Below are 17,500 nucleotides of genomic sequence, written 5' to 3' on the forward strand. Positions count from 1 at the left end.
AAATCCAAAACGCTGAACCATTTTGTATGCCCAGGCATTAGGGAACAAGCATGTGAGAGAAGTCAGCTGCAGTTCATGCACTGCTAGAAGCCTCTTGGACACCAAGTGATGAGTGCAACGTAACCATTGATAGAAGCACAGTTCCTGGGTTTTCAGTTCTTTTTCCTGGTTTTTTGTTTTCTTTAAAGATGGCTTACTAATACTCACAGCTGTACCTGTGCTGGCTCCTTGACCCACTCACGTATCTTTGCTGAGAAGTTTTCATTGCTTAGAAAAGTAAAACCCTAATTGCCTGGTTTTATGCCTGTTAATGCCATTGATTGAGAAATGAAAGCTATCTAGACATAGGCAAGGTCTGAATAGTAAGAAATGTTTTCTTTCCCCTTAAAGGTTTTGTTAGGGCATAACACAAGCTTTGTTTCTCTTCAGGTTACCTCACCCAAATTATAACACGATTCAGCCTGATGTGATATGATATGTTCTTGCATTTCTTTCCAGGGAAAACACCAGAGGGCATCCACAAAGTAACATCCCCCGTGCAGAACCTGTAACCACTTATTATATGAATATTCCGCTTTTCCCTGCCAGTGAATAAAATCCTCGGACAGTGGTAACCACACAACTTCAAACAGGAAAATGCAGATATCTGTACCGATTCATTTGAGCCATAAGTCCCATATTTGAAAGGCTGTAAACAATGTCTGTTTTTCAGTATCAGATGTATCTCGTTAAATGGTGCTTGATGAGCACTGGATGTTAATATGAAGCAGAAAGAGAAGCAAAGCCAGCCTGATTACTTAGCTAGCTGATTGCTTGATTAGGTCAGGACTACAAAACCCCTTCAAGAACATAGTGTTTCATATGATAAAATTATCATCAGCTCTGCTGTTGTTATAAGGAAAAAAAATATTCTTTGGAAATTTTTTTGGTAATTAAAAAGTAAATTATTTTATAATAATCTTGGGTTTTAATACACTTTTTAATGTTATTTTTACACAAAATAATTTGGTTTGCATTTTAAATCTTCAAATGGCCACAATTACTCCTTGTAACATCCTGTACCAGACTTTCTGCCAGAGTACTGTGGAGGGTGTGCAAGTGTACGAATGGTGGGAAAATATTTTAAGAGAAGAGGCATGATGGATGAATGTTCACATGTTGTAAATGACAGACACACAGGAAAAAAAAATGGCAAATTACCATCTAAATCCAGCATCAGCCTTTGACCCATCCAGTAATAAATGTTAAATCCAGAAAGACCTAATCAAACACAAGTCCTGCTTATCCATATCTTGCATCTACTTCCCAGTACTCCAGAGTAAAGCTCAGAACTTTATCACAGAAGAACAGAACTGAAATTACAGTAATACAGGAAGACAACAGGAGATACCACAGTCCTCTAAGTTCTTGCAAGAGCTACTGATTTCTTAGGGGAAAAAAAAAAAAAAGTCTAGGTGATCCTGGGGAATGGACTGCAGCAAAAAGCAAAAAAATGTAATAGTTCCTGAATTGTTCCTGCCTTTCTAGTAGTTAGTTGAACTATGACATTGAGATATGTATGAACAGAGAGTAATTTATAGCATTAATTAGAGCTATCAAAGAAAGGGATGTTGCATACAATTGTGGCTGGTACCAAGGGCAGTAGATAAAAAAATTCTAACCAAAAATTTATTCTAGAAATTGCAGATTTGGTAACGTAGCATCAATTGTTATGCATTCTTCCTCACTGGGTCAAGTCTAAAACCTAAGCATAATCCCTTTTAAGAGGCAAATTATTCTATCTTGTAATGGATTGGGCACATTTCAGATGTTGCATGTCTATGAAATTGCTGGCATTTACCTATTCTGCATACACTACAAAGGTTTTCAACAACTTCAGCCTGGAATGTTTCTGTAATGTCAAAAGGTGGGGTTTTTGTTGTTGTTTTTTATTGTTGTTGTTTTATTGTTTTTAAAAATTGAGAAGAAAAGAAGGTCTGTAGTTATGACACAGTACAGTTCTTGTTGGTGTACCAGAAAGATTACTTACTTTGGGAAAAGTGAAGACCATCCTGGGATGAAGCCAGGCTCTCTGGTGAACCACAGCAGGGTCATTAGAATGAATAGGACAAGCGTAACAGCTTCTGGGTAGCTACAGCAGAAACAGAATGGGTTATACATTTTCCTGAATCCATAATTGGATTTACTCACTATTGTTTGCAGATTTATAGTTTTACATACCTCATTGGTCCAAGCTTCTTGTACTCCTTCTGAATCACCTGTGCTGATGCCTCTTCTCTAGCTGTTTTCTTCTTGCCACACTTGAACATGTTTTTAAAACTGGGATGTAAATTAGCAGTATTAAATGATAAATTAAGTGTATACAGAAAAAAAAAAGTCCAAACTTTCCAGTTACCAATAGCACTTTACAAAAGTAAATTTTTCACTTTACAATGCAATATTGCCCATATAATTATCACACACCAAACTAAGTATATTGGAATTAATTGACAAAACACAGTGGGAGATTGACAGAGGCAGCAACAAAATGTGTCCTGTTATCGACTACCTCATTTGCCCAAGAAGGATGAAACTTTAATCATGAAAACTAATTGAAACATTCAGACGCATAGCCTGGCTATTTAAAGAAAGTCATCTACAACTTCGCTTTACTTTGTTTTGCAATGAAAAAGCTTCTGTTGCATGAGTAGCCTGCGTACTGATCAGCAGACTGTTTGCTATGACTAGGTTTGCATTCTTGGATATGAACGACCCTTATACACTCTTAAATAGAACACTATCGAAACAATCAAGAAAAATGAAACAATAAGCGTTCACATATAGAGTGGTAAGCATGGGATGACTCTAAGTCTGCTTAAGGGTACACAGTCTCACTCTTTATCTCTTGCACCATAAGTAGCCCCATAACTGTGGAAGACTGGTGTCATTGTTATCTCTACAGATGTTAGTGAACTCATGGAGAACAAGGCTTTGAAGAATCAGCACAAAAGAAATACTGTCCTCTCCAAAACCTTAAAAGGACAAGCTCTGGAGGGGAACCCACCCCCCAGCATACCACCACATATAAATTTGGAAAAGTGGAAGTTTTTTACTTCACATTTACAAATACAATCATCCAGTTTATAAACACAGATATTGCTCAGGTATTCAAGCCAATCCCTGACTCCAGTGAATGGCAACATCCTGACTATAAATCTTCTGGTCTTAGACTAAAATGTATAAAAAAAAAAATCAGTATTCTTCTGTCTTGCACACATGCACTGTTTAATGATGATGTGTGCATGTTCTAAAGGAATGGGTACCACCATTTGTGATACAGAATTTTCACATTGGGTTGAACAGGCAAGAGTCCTCACTTCAGAAAATTCTTGTCCCATCCAAAGACTCAGCCTAAATCAGAATCTATGATGCAAAATCACTGTTGCGGCATTATCTTCCTATTGAGCCTGTTAAACTTAGATGCAATGTTTACTCCTGCTACAAGGTATCTCTTATATCATCAACCTTTAGTTTTATTGATTACATTTACTTACTCAAACCCAAGGAAAAGCCACTGGAGCCAGACCCAGGAGAGCAGCAGAATAATAACTGCGATGGGGATGGAAAGGATAAACCAGGATCCAAAATTGATGCACTGGCAAGCCGGGTAACGTCTGGATGAAAGTAAAAAACTGTTCAGCTGAGTTTTGCAAAGGAACAAAGACTTGTGAGAAGTGCCAGAAAACCCTGCTGCAAGAGAGCTGTCCTGGCTGGCAGCTGACTTCAGCACGAGGTAGCCTCTGGTGTCCTCTCCCTCCCACCCTGTTCCTGATCACAACCACTGCAGGAACTAGCAGTGCCAGTTATTTGAGCACTAGATCAGCAACAGCTGTGGGGACCTGACACCTATCCAGGTGTGTCTAACCTGAGTTCAGTGGGCAAGGAAGGGCCACTCACAGTGTTACGGGCCACTAGGACCACAAAGAAACAGAACTTGAAGAAAAGCAGTTCTTTGAGAGGAGACTTTAGCACAAGAAAATATACTCAAATGAACAAGCTCCAATGAATGTAACAGACAACAGTGAGTCCTGCAGTGGTTGTGATCAGGAACAGGGTGGGAGGGAGACAACATTGAGACTAATATTGTTTAAGGTTCCATAAGGGATTCAAAACCGATTTAAACCCAAATTATTATTACTAATTTCTAGGAAAGGTAGGAATGTTCATTTGTTAGGTGGCTTTTCTCTCCAGTCACCTTGTCTCTTTGAGGCTGTCTTAATCTACTGTTTATGGATATGGGCCATTCAATCAGAGCTCACCCTGCCATATGCATTTTAAAAAAGGGAAAAATGGGCTTTGGTTCTCTGAAAGAAATCAGTTTACTGTTGAATGAAATAGATGCCAGATAGGCAAATCGCCCATGTAAATGAATCCTGTTTTCCAATTTACTTTATCAACAGAAGTTGTTATTCTGATTTTGAGCTTCTCCACCTCTACTGAGAGAGCTCTTAATGCTAAAAGTGAGAAAATTCTAGCCTCCTTGAACAGCCTTCCTCATCAATGCAAAAATCAGAAGGGAAATCACAGTGTCCAGACAGAGGCAGTAGCAACTATTTCCAACTACTAGCTAATCTTTTGTATTTCAGACCTTGCTACGAGAAAAGGAATTCAGATGGTCACGTAGGTGTTTGAGGCAATAAATGCTTATTATAAACACTCTCTCAAGTATTGTGCAAATTTTAGGATTGATTTATATTTATTATTATGCTTACATATATTGCAATTAAAGTGCCAACAGGGACTCCTACCTATTTCTTGAGATGATGCTCTAAATTGCAACCGTACATAGTGATGAGACAGTGACACTGGAACAAGAAAAAGCATTGTGCTATTACATATAATTTAATGATTCCGTGGCTATTTACCTTTTCTTACATGATTAGCCACATTGATTTTTGAATGTACGAATTGCAAGATAGGAAAAACTGACATCAGCATAGCAATGATTTAATGTTTCATCACTTGTAAAGTGTTTATGATCTTTCCTGAATTACGTGTGACAATTCCTCACTTAGCAACCAAACAAGCTCTTGAAAACTTTATGTTAAAGAGTCAATTCAGTTATATAATATACTGTGGTCAGGTTTCACAGTAAGTTTGTACAGGGCTGAATGTATATGTAAGTATTTCTAGTAATCCAAATATTAAAGTTAGGTATTCTTCATCTCCAGAGCAAATATTCCTCAGGTAGACTGGATGATCAGTTTCAATGATTTTAAAAATGACCTGTTATATAGCATGGGTTGGATTATCTGTTATTGTTGGCTTATTTACTACAGGTCTTGCCTGAGGCAAGGATGGACAGGACACACTGAACTATTTCCTAGACCCATTTCCAATGGAAAATGAAAAAAGTGTGATTGATTTTAATAATCCTCATTTTACAGTGATTTAGTGCCAATAACAATAAACCCTTCCTAGGCAAACACCACAAATGGCAACAAATTTGGTTCATAGAACAAATCCAGATAAAATTATTCCTTTTATGACTTTTATAAGATCACCTAGGTTGGAAATAGTGTAATGTTGGCAAAGTTTGATTCTCCATGTTGGAAGGACAAAGTCAGTTACCAGAATAGGATTCAGGAAATTGAGTAACCTGTCAGTGAGTCAGACTAGAGAACCAAAGGTTTGATTGTAGGATTTACTCTTCCACAAACATAGGAGAATTCAGTTTTGTCCCTGACACAATGTTATGTGGTAAGCATTTCTCTCTCTAACGTCTCCACAGCCTTCCCCACACCCTGGGGTGCAGCTGCCTGTGCTCCTAGGATCCACAGCCCTGCTCTGCTACGGCCCAGCTGTGAAACTTGGCTTGCAGGGCTGAAGAAACTGCTTTGTGTGGGAAAAAGCTGTGGGAAAGTTTCTACAGCAAGCTGGGCAAGATTAGAGAGGTAAAACTGCAGTAGTGAGATAACTGACATGGGGATTTGCAGCAGCATGCAGGATTCAAGAGGAAAAACAACAATACAGAAAGAGAGAAAATGCTAAAGGCAAAAGCATGTAGTCAGAAGAAAGAGACCCAGCATCAATGAGGATCTGTTCCAGGGAGCATCGAGGACCAGCCCATCTCATCCTCACTGATACCTCACTAGCCAGTAAAGGCTTCTCAGTATTTTATGGGCAGTGGTGAGCAGACCAGTGCTCATCGTACTAGCTGGTTACACAACTTCTCGGTGAGTTAGCCAATACTTTTTACTTTCTTTGTTTTCCTTTTTATTTACTAGTTGGATATATTCTAGATGCTATACTGTAGCTTCTCTTTGCATACAATTGAAGAATGAATAGACTGACCCTGAGAGGCTCAGTAACAAATTTGTCTTGAAAAGGAGCCCTTATGGAAGCTGGTCTCACTGGCAGGCGTGCTTAGCATTGCCACTGTTTCCTTCTGCCCTGTGGAACACAGCGTAATTGCATGTCCTAAATCAACAGCAGGCTGAGGGATCCCGGCAGCACACAGGCTCCAGGGCTAACACAGATACACTGGCTTCCTCTTCATGTGACAAACGAAAAGGAGGGAAGTAGAGAACATAAACTCTAATTCCAAATTCTTTAATGCTGAAATAGGGAAGATATGAAGAATATGGCATTTCATAGCACCATTTTAAGTGTTTTGCCACTGAGTGTGAAACCCAGGAATATGTTCTATGTACAGCTCTTTTGCTGAATTATTTTACTTCAGATGCTTATGATACGTGAAGTTAGACAGAAAATGTGTCCAAGCCATGCTAAGAGGTCACTTCCCACCTCAGACAGGGCATAAATACAAACAAAGCCTCTAAGGAGAAGGGGAGGAAGACAGTTAAAGATAAAAATATTTACACAGTTAGGTGGTAGATTCATCTTAAGTTATGGATTAGGAGCAGTGGTTACATAAAGGTTAAACAAAATCCTGGTGGGAAATATAACTGGATTACGCATGCAGTACTCCATGTACAGCACATGCTCCTAGCAGAGGGTGAAGGCACAGGGAGAAAACAACAGCCTGCTTATACATTCTTGAAGAGATTGTTCACAACTAAGGCAAACTGAAAAAGCAGCTGCAAGCCAATTTTCTTCAGGTTTCCTACAACTTCAGTGAAATGAACAAGAGCAGTTCTTACCCCTAGTAATCAATCTTGGATTCTTCCAGGCACCTGAGTGTGAAGCCTGCTTGAACCAGAAGTGTTTATGTGTCTAAAAGCTGAAGCCTGAAGGGCTTATTATGCCATAGGCTGCCCTTCTTTGGCCCCAATAACAGGCATTCTTATAATTTGCATATGGTTTGCATTGTTGCTATTCCCTTAGCACGTGCTGTACCACTTCAGTTCTCTTTCAGCAGCATGCTGAAGTCAAATTTCATCCATTCATGGAACACAGGTTGGAAGAAAATCTACTAATAACAGTTTTTTCACCATTTTGTCATGTGCGGTACAGAATAGTGGACAGAGGGTAATAAAAGGATTGTGTTCTGTTTTAAATTAGAGTAGGAATATTTCTAGCAATGAGCAGTTTGCAGAAGAAAAAAAAAAGTTCAGCAAGACCTATTGGTTTTTCAAAAGGTTTGGAATGAAAACTGCCAGTTTTCTTTTCAAAGTAGTTCTACTTAGGAAAGAAAAGGAATATTAATGAATGGTTTTAATAACCTCAAAACAAAATGTTTCACTGAATGCAAAGTTTCAGGCTGGTTTGAAATTATTTGCTTTCTCTTTGGATAATGGACCTAGATTCCTATTTCAACAATACACTAGGCACAGCCTCCTGGAAGTCTCCTGATGCTCTTTGCTAAGCAGACCTGAACTTAGCTCCTGCTGTACTTAGAAATGAGTAACAGTCCTTTAAGGCCAGATAATGTCTGTCATATTCCTGCTAAGTAGTGTCTTGCTCCTCAGATAAACCCACCTTTTTCCATGCAGCTATTCAAAGACTAAAGTACTACTTAACTGAAGAATGGTCATCTTGTTGCATGTATTGGGTGATCGCTTATTTCCCAGTGTAAAGTAAATACAATAATGCAATTTCATTTTATCTCTTTAACAAAAAGTAAAAAGTAATATAATAAAATAATATCAAATCAAAGGGTAAGGTTTCTAATGGATTTTAGAGGAGCCACGTAAGCTCAAGAAAGAACAGTTAAAATTCTGGATTAAGAAGAATACACATAATTTAGTACAGTCTCTTACGTGTTGAACTGCTCAGCAAAGATCAGATTAGTTGATGTTCCTGTGATTGTGGTCAGTCCTCCAATGGTAGCAGAATAAGCAACACATAAGCACATCACTTTGAAAATCCCACTGTATTTGTCCTTTTTGCTTTTTCTCCCTGTTTCAGTAGGCGGTAGGTTCTGCTTAGAGAGAATATACACCAATTAATATATAGGAAGGGCTCATCATTAAGGGCAAAAATAGGATTGCAGGATGTCCCAGAAGAGCCAGACAGTTTGCTGGCAGTATAGCTATACACAGCATGGTTTGGTTTGCTGTCACAGTAGTACCACAATTGTTCATGCAAAGAAAAAGGAAGGAAGGTCAAATCCTGAAGACCTTTGCCTGAGCTGTCTCAGTCTTTAGGTAAGAACTTCCATTACATATGCTGATATATATACACACCTGATATACAGAGTTTGTACTCTGGTGACGTTGCTTTAACTTGTGTAAAATACACTGGGAGCACAAAACCACTAATGAAATAACTACATAAGCAAACTATATGTATTTGTGGATCTACACATGTATCTCATTCCCATGAAACTAACTTCACTGCTGGCTGTGCCATGTTAGGTGTTACAATAGAAGTGAGATTTAATTTAAAACTAAGGTACACATATTAGCTGCATAACAAAAAGGCACCTTAAGTACCTTAAGTACCTGTTTCTTTTCTTTTTCATTTTCTTTTTCAATTGTGCACACAGTACTACCCACATCATTGTCATATCTGGAAAAACAAAGGCAGGTATTGTAATAAACGGATATACTATTCAGATGAATTCTTGGAAGAGAATTTAGTAAATGAATAACTATTACCCATTAACTTGTTTTTCTTTCTTTTTCCAGTCACTGCTTTCACATTCTGCTATATTTTCTGTAAGACATTGATGCAAAGACAGATAAGTATTTAAGGGAGCTAAACTGGAAAGGCTCCATCAGCATGTCCCATCCCATGCAATCACTTCACATCATCCCATGAATACATTTGCAAGTGCCAAACTTAAAAACAGCCAAGCTGTGGCCTACTCCTTTGTGACTTCTATTCCCCAGAGTCTGAATCTTCTAATAAGGAGCAAACTTACTCATTTACAATCCAACCGGTTCAGATTGATTTGTTCTCCCAGGTTACCCTAGAGCTCTTTTCTTTTGCCAACGTTAAACCCCAATGTATTTATAGCCTGTAGCCATATTTCATTTCAGACGTTTTATTAAGCTGAACAAGCCACCCTCTTTTCTCTTCTCCCCCTCCTCTCATTACAACTGCCATATTCTGCACCTGTTCATCTTTAATTAATCTCTGTGAACATGAGAGACCTCACATGCAGTAATCCAAGAGAAGTCTTATAATGAAGCATGTAATGATGCTAGCACTTCCCTAGCCACTCAGCTTTATGCAGTGTTTATTTCTCTGCAGAGCGAGAATGGGCAAAGACAAAAACTGCATGCCTACCGTCCAGCTCCAGTGCCAGGTTGATGGAGCCATTAGAGCAAGACATCTCCAGCACATCAGCTTCTGTTTCAGCTCTGATGATCTGCTGAGCAACAGCCTCTACAATTGGCATCACCATGGCAGCAGCAGAGGTGTTGCTGAGCCACATTGACAAGAAGGCACAGCTAACCATGAAACCCAGCATAAGCCTGGAAAAGGGGAGAAGAGTCTGTGGCTGCTACAGCAACACCTCCTATCACCACTTTATTGAATATAAATGGAAAGTATTTTCAACAGAAAGCTTGAATGTAGGAAACTCTGAAAATTTAAAACTTGTGATTGACTTGTTTATGAATTAAAATTATCTTGATCAAAGACATTGAAATTATTGTATTTTAGAGTTAAAGGATCAACTATATTACAAATTAAAACAGAAGCAATAATATCTATTTACAGAATGAATCATCTTTGAAGAAAGAGCACCATGCATGTCACAACTTCAAAAATATACTGTTAGTGTTGTTAATCCCATATTGTGCAAGCTAGGTCAAACCCTTGGACTTATCACTTAGTCTGTAAATCCTGTAGATACCAGTCCAAGTGTTATAGGAATAAAAATTCAGGAAATGGTACATAACTTAGTTCTGAATCATAGCACCAAGACAGGAGTAGGGATTATTTGTGTTTCAACAAACATCTTATTTGATATTAAATGGGAAAGTGAAGGTCATTACAGTGTCTTAGTCTGGTCTTGGCACAGTTTATGCTAAATCTAATACAAAGCACAGAATCACAGACTGATCGGGGTTGGAAAGGACCTCTGGAGATCATCCAGTCCAACCCTCTGCTAAAGCAGCTTCACCTACAGCAGGTGGCACAGAGACACGTCCAGGTGGGCTTTGAATGTCTCCAGAGAAGGAGACTCCACAGCCTCTCTGTCAGCCTGTTTCAGTGCTCTGCCACCCTCAAGGTGAAGAAGTCCTTCCTCATATTCAGGTAGAACTTCTTGTGTTGCAGTTTGTGCCAGTTGCCTCTTGTCCTGTCATTGGGAATCACTGAAAAGAGTGAAAAGAGCCCCATCCTCTTGACACTCACCTTAAAATATTTATATTCATTGACAAGATCCCCTCTCAGCCTTCTCTTCCCCAGGCTACACAGGCCCAGCTCCCTCAGCCTTCCCTCACAGGGGAGATGCTCCAGTCCCCCACCATCCCTGTAGCCTCCGCTGGGCCCTCTCCAGTAGTTCCCTGTCTCCCTTGAACTGGGGAGCCCAGCACTGGACACAGCGCTCCAGATGTGGCCTCACCAGGGCCGGGCAGAGGGGCAGGATCACCTCCCTCGACCTGCTGGCCACGATCCTCCTAATGCCCCCGGGATCCCACTGGCCTTCTTGGCCACCAGGGCACACTGCTGGCTCATGGCTAACTCTTGCAGTTCCTGATTGCACTAGTTCAATGCACTGAAATGCATCAGTGACTGGAGTCATTCTAGTTTTACACAACAAAACACAAATATTCCATGTCCTATCTGGTGAAGCTGGAAAGTAAACTTAGAATACAGGCCACGTCATCATTTTAATGCATCTCTTGCAGTTGTAAATGAGAGTAGTCCTCTTAATGTCCTGTCCCAAGGTGTTGGCGGTATCATTAAACACCTGCCATGCATCACCACAGCAAGAGAACAACTGTGAGTGGTGGGACTGTGGTGCAGCATTTTCTGAGAAGTCATTTGTGCAATTTATAACATTCATTGCCTAGTCTTGACCAAAAGCTTCACAAAAACTGGAAGGATTACTCAACACATTAAGACTAGATTTGATACAAAAATAATGTAAATCATATTATATAACATAAAAATGCCATTCAAAATGTCTCTCCTATTCTTTCATTTCAGCTAATAGCAATAACATTTCAAACTTTATTTTTTCTCAGTCAGGGCACCTTGTCATTTCTCTGTGCACTTTTAATTGCATAATGATGAAATGATCTGCAGACCTGCGAGTGGTGGACCTGATTCGACACCAATTTTCATCAGTAGAATAAAATCCATTAAATTTATGCATTTTTTGATTAGGTCCTCAGATGGAAGTTGGGAAAATCTGGGTTTTCAGGAGAAATTTTTATGTAGAGAATACTGCTCAGGCTAAGCACACTGAATATGAATGTTCAAATTGTAGAGAAATATAATTTTAGTACTTGCAAGAGGATTTTAAACCAAAGCAAATTAAGATATTCACTACCATCTTTCAAAATTGTTCATCATAAATTTCCAGTATATGATGGACTGATGGTCAGGTGACCATTTAGTACAGTGTAGTATATTCTGATAAGTGACTTTAAAATTTATTTTAAAATAATAAAATACATCCTAACCTGTTCAGCCCCAGTTTTCCTGCATTATTCTCCCTGTGCTGTTAAAAAATATTCTGCATGGAACCTTGGATGATAACTTCATTTACATTCAACTATAAAATCACTCTTTGCTATGTAATGTACAGTCGATGTTTTATTACCCGTTCTAGTCCTTGCAGGCTGCATAGATGTATTCAGCTTTCCTTGCTAGTCTGCACACCAGATGACATAACTGAAATGATGGGAGGCCTTTTGGGATTCATGGAACCATAGAATCATTTAGGTTGGAAAAGACCTTTAAGGTCATTGAGTCCAACCGTTAACCCAGTACTGCCAAATCCACTACTAAACCATGTCCCTAAGTGCCACATCTACACGTCTTTTAAACATCTCCAGGGATGGTGATTCCACCACTTCCCTGGGCAGCCTGTTCCAATGCTTGACCACCCTTTCAGTGAAGAAATTTTTCCTAATACCCAATCTAAACCTCCTCTGACACAACTTAAGGTTGTTTCCTCTTGTCCTATCACTTGTTACCTGGGAGAAGAGACCGACCCCCACCTGCCTGCAACCTCCTGTCAGGCAGCTGTAGGGATTGATAAGGTTCCCCCCTGAGCCTCCTTTTCTCCAGGCTAAACAACCCAGTTCCCTCAGCTGCTTCTCCAGACCCTTCACCAACTTTGTTGCTCTTCTTTGGACACCTCCAGCACCTCAACGTCCTTCTTGTAGTGAGGGCCCCCAAACTGAACACAGTATGTGGGGTGTGGTGTCACCAGTGCCGAGTACAAAGGAGCAAATGCTGTCCTAGTCCTTCCGCCCACGCTACTTCTGATACAAGCCAGTTTCTCCAGAAGAACGTTGAATGCAAAATCCAGAAGACTCCTGCTATTCTACTTCCAGTGCTGCATCCCCCATGACTTCTAATGTAGAAACCTCATGCTGTGATATCTCTATCTTTGGCTGGATGAGGCTCCAGCATGCACAGGCTGGCCGGGGTCTCCTGCTAGCGGAGGAGGAGGAGGGCTATGCACTGAGAGCAACATGCATCACTGTGCAGTGGGCACAGCTAAGGAGCAGCAGATGCTGAGAGGTGGGAGGATCCTTTCCTTCACAGATCATCTTATCATAATCTTATCATCCTTTTGTCATAATCAGGAAACATGGTAGAGATGAGATAGTTATGAGGGGTACTGCTTCCTCAGGGTTACAAAGCTGTCTGTGGAGTTGCTCTAGGTATCCTCAGCAGCTGGCTGCAGGTTTCTGTGTCCACAGCAAGTTCCCCAGCAGTGTTCAGCTTAGCTCAGCATGCCATCCACTTGTGTTGTCCCTTTCAAGGTTTCAGCCAAAAGGTGAGGATTTAGGAGTAATCAAGAAAAGAGAAGCTGAAATAACTAAAACCACATAGCTCAAGAATACAGCTAAAGATAACGGGAGGCTGTTGAACAAGAATGTAAGGAGCATTTTGTCAAAAAAAAAAAAAAGAAAAAGAAAAAGAAAAAAGCTACCAGCTATCAAAAGATGCAGAAAAAATAAAAATACATGTGGTGTTTAATATTAGGACAGACAAATCACTGCAGAATAGAAATACTCCAGCGTTTCCATGATCATCTAAGAGACATCTAATTGTTTAGACCTGGGGTTTCTATTTTTCTGACTTTTTGCTTCCTGTCACTGCTTCCTGGCAAAAGGTCATAAGCATCATGTATTCTGGGAAGCCAGGCTCACTCTACAGATCTTATCTGCAGCCTCACCAGTGTGCTGACAGATGACTCTGTTGGCCTAAAACTTTTCTGCAAGATTTTAAGGCAAGAAAAGAGAAGATTTTTCACTTCATAAGATGTACGCTGATACTAAATAAGTACAGAGTGTGTGATTTCATCTCCCTCATCACCTCATCCAGCTGGGGAAATTCCTACTCTGATATTTTCTTTATATGTAGACAAAGAAAAAGACATAAATAAAGATGTGCTTACTGTGTTTTCCCTCCTGCACCACATTTTTAGTTTTATGACTTTTATTTCCTCAATGTACATTTTAACTCTTGTATTTTTGTGAAGCATCCAGAATTTTGCAAACAGTATTGAAATACAAATTAATAAGAAGCGTAGCACAGATTTTCAGTTGTAGGCATCAGATATGTAACGTACTAACCACCCTTAAGAAACAGGACTCTTACATTATCCACAAATTCATCAGTTTTTTGTTTTGTTTTGTTTGTTTGTTGGTTTTTTTCTGAAGGTTCCTTACTATGAACAGGATCACTGCAGGGAACTTTGAATTAGGATTTCAACAAAATAATAAAGTGTCACCTACAAATCAATCGTATAATTTCAAATATCTACTTTGAGTAGAAAAGGCTGGATTTCTACTACAGAAAAAGCAGCCGGCATTTCTGGAATACATAGCTTTCCACAAGTATTAATGTCCTTCAAGACATTGTTTAGCACATACCATGCAGGGTTGACACCCACCAGCATCACCATTCTTAAAGCCACTCTTTTGTGGAAATTCCATTTTTCTATTGATGTTGCCAAACAAATTACTCCAATAAGCAGCAGATGAAAGTCTTTAAAATAAGCAGATGCCACCTGAAATAAAAACAAAACCCATTTTTTTAATGAAACGGTGACTTTCTATTAGTATTTTGTATTATTATTTTAATGAAAATAAATCATTAAGGGTATATATTGACATAAATACCAAGAAATTTTTTTGGCTTAAATTTAGTCTGTTAATTTCATTTAACGAATGATACAAGAGTAACTGCACTAAAGTGTACAGTGTTAAAACAAAATGAAAAAGAAGGCTTAGGATATGAACAAGCTAAGATCATCAGTCACATCTCACATCCAAACTAAATCATAAGTGAAATGCCGATTTTGTTAATTTAGTCATCTATCCAACAGAAGAAAGAACAATTTTAAACACAGACTTGGAGTATAATCATCTGTGGTGTCTCCTCTTTGATATGAAGATACCTGCTCAGCATTTTGCATTTTACGCATGGGGTCTTTAGTGTGTCATCTCACTTCTGTAACCTTAAGGATATTTTATATCTATCTAGCATTTTTCCATTGACTGGCATCTAAGCATTGAATCACAACCTAGAAAAAAATATTAAATAAAAATCAACAAATTCTGAGGTCAAAGCATGTAAACAAGCCTTGAGGAAGCTTGCTGTGATTGGCACTCAGCAAATCCATGGATTCCCTATCAGGTTTCAGCATTATATGGTTCTTTGGAGATTTTGTCATTGAAATCCACGATATGATAGAGAGAGGAAAAAGGTTTACCTGCTTGGATTCCATTATACCGAACAATGGGAACATAAAGGCAGGGAGCAGAGCTGAAACAGCAAGTGGCAAAGCTTCTGTGAGCCAAAAGATGGCAACTATAAACAATGTGTATGCACATTCTGCTTCCTAGAATACAAAAGACACCAACAGAAATATGAGTGGATCATCCAGGAAAAAAAATCACAACTGCAAAAAATCCAGCTATGTCAGTAGAGAGATTCCCCCCACCTGGAACAAGTATGAGTCAAGGGACCTGAATTTAGGGTGCTTGTTGCCTCCTATTGATAACCCTGCTGAGTATGAAACAGTCTGTAAAATAAAGATTTTTTCCTAAGAAATAGTAAAATTATTTAAATGCTATGACTTATGAAAAGTGGAAAAAAGTCAGCTGCTTTTGCCTTCAAACGTAATTAATTATATAGGTCATTCTGTGCCATTCTCAGATGATGAATTAACATAAATCACGAATGGTCTGCAGCTGCAAGCAAATCTTCAAACCTCTAGGAGTACTTGTAGTCAATAATAGGTCACATTTTGTCTCTCCTGTAATCAATGAAGTTTTGTCATCAGCATCAATAAGGCAAGGATAACATCTAATATTAAAAGCATAGTGCAAGACTGACAAGAAACATGTTCGCTTTTAAGACTTGTAATTTTAGTGAGTGTCTTTTATTCGAACTCCTGTGAAACAGGATTTTTTCTTTTTTTTTTTATTTTTTATTTATATTTCTGCTCTTGAGGAAAATGGTTTAGAACTTTTAATGCCACTGGTTAAGGCACAGAACTACTCAGCAGCAGCAGAGATGGTTTGTATTTGGAAAGGAATAACTTAATGAAAAGGATCTGGGAACCTCTGACTGGAAAACAACATTAAATCCAAGTCAGTCAGTTACGGTTACCATTTAATTTGAGGGGGAATCTTGTGTTATGTATGAAACAATTTGACAGTATCAATTGATTTATCACCTAGGAAATGTTCATCTTACTTAAGTCCTATGTCATTAAGAATTTCTCAAGAATTTTCTCTCAGAGAGGAAACTGAAATATTGAAACTGTGATGTGAGACAAGAATGAAGCCTGTTCTTCTGTAACCATTACCTTTCTGTGGTGCAAGGACTTCTGAACTGGACTTTTGTGTATTGTTACACGTGATATGTATAACACATGTGTGATAACACATCACATGAGAATTCCATTTCATTCCACTGGCATCAAAGCTGTACCAAATAGAATCACTAATAATGTTTTTAGATAGCTGTTTCATCAGCCTGGATTTATCACGAGTTATTGAATGCTAGAAGAATTTATTTCAAGTAAAATAAAATTAAGGTGTCCTGTCATAACTTTTGCTTTATTTAGGAATGAGAGGGAATTTCTAATATCAGATTCCAGTCATTTGCTATCAGAAAACACAATATATGATGAACTTAATAAAACCCATCATCAAATACAAAGGTAATTGCAAGTGTCTTCCCGACAATTTATCTCCATTGTCAATCATACAGAGCTGTTTAAAAGTGGCTAGAATGCTAAACGAGAAAAAAAAAAAAAACATTTTCTGAACAAGAAAACAAATATATAATTTGGAACTTCATGTAACCAGCACAGAATCATACATTAAAGCTGTTGTTTTCTCTACATTTCTATGTAAATACAGTGAGCTGACCACAACAACAAAAAAGAAATCCCAATTCAAACATCATGAAGTCATTCAAGGTCCCTTCCAACCCAAACCATTCTGATTCTGAAAAGATCTGGGAACCGCAGGTTTAACATACAAATGCAAAATAATTACCTCTCAAAGTAGGTCACTTACTTTGGTTTTGATGATAAGTGGAAGTGGAAGTAAAAGCAGTGGGGTGAGAACAATGAGCAGGAACCTTCGGTAAGCCAGGAGGTAGCTAAGAATCTTCATGGTTGATGACTGGTAGATTAACCTTCCTGCAGAGACTGCCAAAAAATAGGTCTGACTTTAAATAGCTAACTCTGATTAATATTTTTCCAAGCTATCACCTTTAGCCATTGCTAAAGCAGGCCAGTAAACCAAGTTAAAATTAAATCTTGATCTTTATTGTTTTAGTGAGTTTATTAACAGTAGGTTGATAAGATAAGCGTTCATCATAAACCAAGGTTAGATGTCAGCCTCCTCATGACTTTCTCCCCCTGCCCTTCCTTATAACATCTTTATGTAATCAAAGC

The 17,500-nt window shown here is 38.7% G+C and overlaps 1 protein-coding gene across 2 annotated transcripts in view; it reads right to left on the reverse strand.

Moving 5' to 3' along the window:
* Positions 1 to 17,233, reverse strand: part of SLC13A1 (solute carrier family 13 member 1) — a 29,113-nt gene extending 11,880 nt beyond the window's left edge. Inside the window, exons 1-10 of one of the 2 annotated variants that reach the window (XM_040596527.1) lie at positions 17,118 to 17,233; positions 15,299 to 15,427; positions 14,457 to 14,593; positions 9,676 to 9,863; positions 9,042 to 9,099; positions 8,886 to 8,952; positions 8,202 to 8,362; positions 3,534 to 3,653; positions 2,221 to 2,319; positions 2,030 to 2,131 (exon numbers count right to left, since the gene is read on the reverse strand). In XM_040596527.1, the coding sequence (XP_040452461.1) occupies positions 2,030 to 2,131; positions 2,221 to 2,319; positions 3,534 to 3,653; positions 8,202 to 8,362; positions 8,886 to 8,952; positions 9,042 to 9,099; positions 9,676 to 9,863; positions 14,457 to 14,593; positions 15,299 to 15,427; positions 17,118 to 17,216 (1,160 nt within the window). In that variant the 5' untranslated portion in view covers positions 17,217 to 17,233. Of the gene's footprint in view, positions 1 to 2,029; positions 2,132 to 2,220; positions 2,320 to 3,533; positions 3,654 to 8,201; positions 8,363 to 8,876; positions 8,953 to 9,041; positions 9,100 to 9,675; positions 9,864 to 14,456; positions 14,594 to 15,298; positions 15,428 to 17,117 lie in introns of both variants that reach the window. The other variant, XM_040596526.1, reaches the window with a different exon arrangement.
* Between the last annotated feature and the right edge of the window lie 267 nt (positions 17,234 to 17,500).

The sequence above is a fragment of the Falco naumanni genome, chromosome 5, assembly GCF_017639655.2.
Source record: "Falco naumanni isolate bFalNau1 chromosome 5, bFalNau1.pat, whole genome shotgun sequence".
Lineage (NCBI taxonomy): Eukaryota > Metazoa > Chordata > Aves > Falconiformes > Falconidae > Falco > Falco naumanni.